The 808-nt window shown below is 46.9% G+C and overlaps 1 protein-coding gene across 1 annotated transcript in view; it reads right to left on the bottom strand.

Moving 5' to 3' along the window:
* Nucleotides 1–492, bottom strand: part of LOC118739258 (amidophosphoribosyltransferase) — a 13,225-nt gene extending 12,733 nt beyond the window's left edge. Inside the window, exon 1 of the mRNA XM_036470495.1 lies at nucleotides 8–492. Coding sequence (XP_036326388.1) covers nucleotides 8–173 — 166 coding nt within the window. The 5' untranslated portion in view covers nucleotides 174–492. The remainder of the gene's footprint in view (nucleotides 1–7) is intronic.
* Nucleotides 493–808: the final 316 nt, after the last annotated feature.

The raw sequence follows: 808 nt of genomic DNA, 5'->3' as shown, positions 1-808 counted from the left end.
CATTCATGTGTCAAACCAGTTGCTGGCTCTGCAGCGTCCAATGCATTCGTCACCGTCTGTTCTTGTTCCACCTTTGCCAAACCCACTGCCAAAACGCCGCCGTCCACCTCCGCTGATTGCAAATCCACGGCGCATCCACCTGCCGCGCCTCTACCGTTCTCAGCTGTTGCCATGTTCAATGTCCACTACTACTAGTTCAACTCGGCTCTGTACCTGTTGATAGTAGATAGTTGATTCTTAATTTATTGTATAAACGCGCTCGCGCTAGTTAGCCTTGACGCACTGCCTACGGTTTCCGGTTTGTAACCTCTTGTCTAGTTAGGTCAACCATGCGTTACGCGAACGTTTTGCGAATTAGCAAATGTGTGTTTCATTCAGCGTAGCTGCCGTACAATAAATACCATGTGCGTATTGGTTAGGCGACGAAGTGCGCACCCAACGCGATCGTTTACTTTATGCCGCGGCGAATCGTTTTGGACTGATTTGTGGATGTGGACGAGTAGAATTGGAAGCAAGCGCAAAGCAGAGTTCGATCGTATTCCAGCGAGAATACAACGAGATGATCGCCTCAGGCGCTCTCGCGCGCCATTCAGAGTTGATACATTGTGGCGCGATTGTTAACTCGTGGATGTGGTGGTTTGTTTGTGCGGCGGGTCGTTAATACCCAAATAAATGAGAAGTGCCTACATAAAAACGAGTAAAACAGAAAAATTTCTGTACACAAAAGTAGAATGAGATAATGGGGTTCTATTGGACTGTACCACTTTAAAAGCAGATAAAAAAAGTTCGCATATACCCCTGAGGTTAA

The sequence above is a fragment of the Rhagoletis pomonella genome, unplaced genomic scaffold (assembly GCF_013731165.1).
Source record: "Rhagoletis pomonella isolate Grant_MI unplaced genomic scaffold, Rhpom_1.0 Rhpom_scaffold_00001, whole genome shotgun sequence".
Taxonomy (NCBI): domain Eukaryota; kingdom Metazoa; phylum Arthropoda; class Insecta; order Diptera; family Tephritidae; genus Rhagoletis; species Rhagoletis pomonella.
This window is presented reverse-complemented; position numbering and strand designations above follow the sequence as displayed.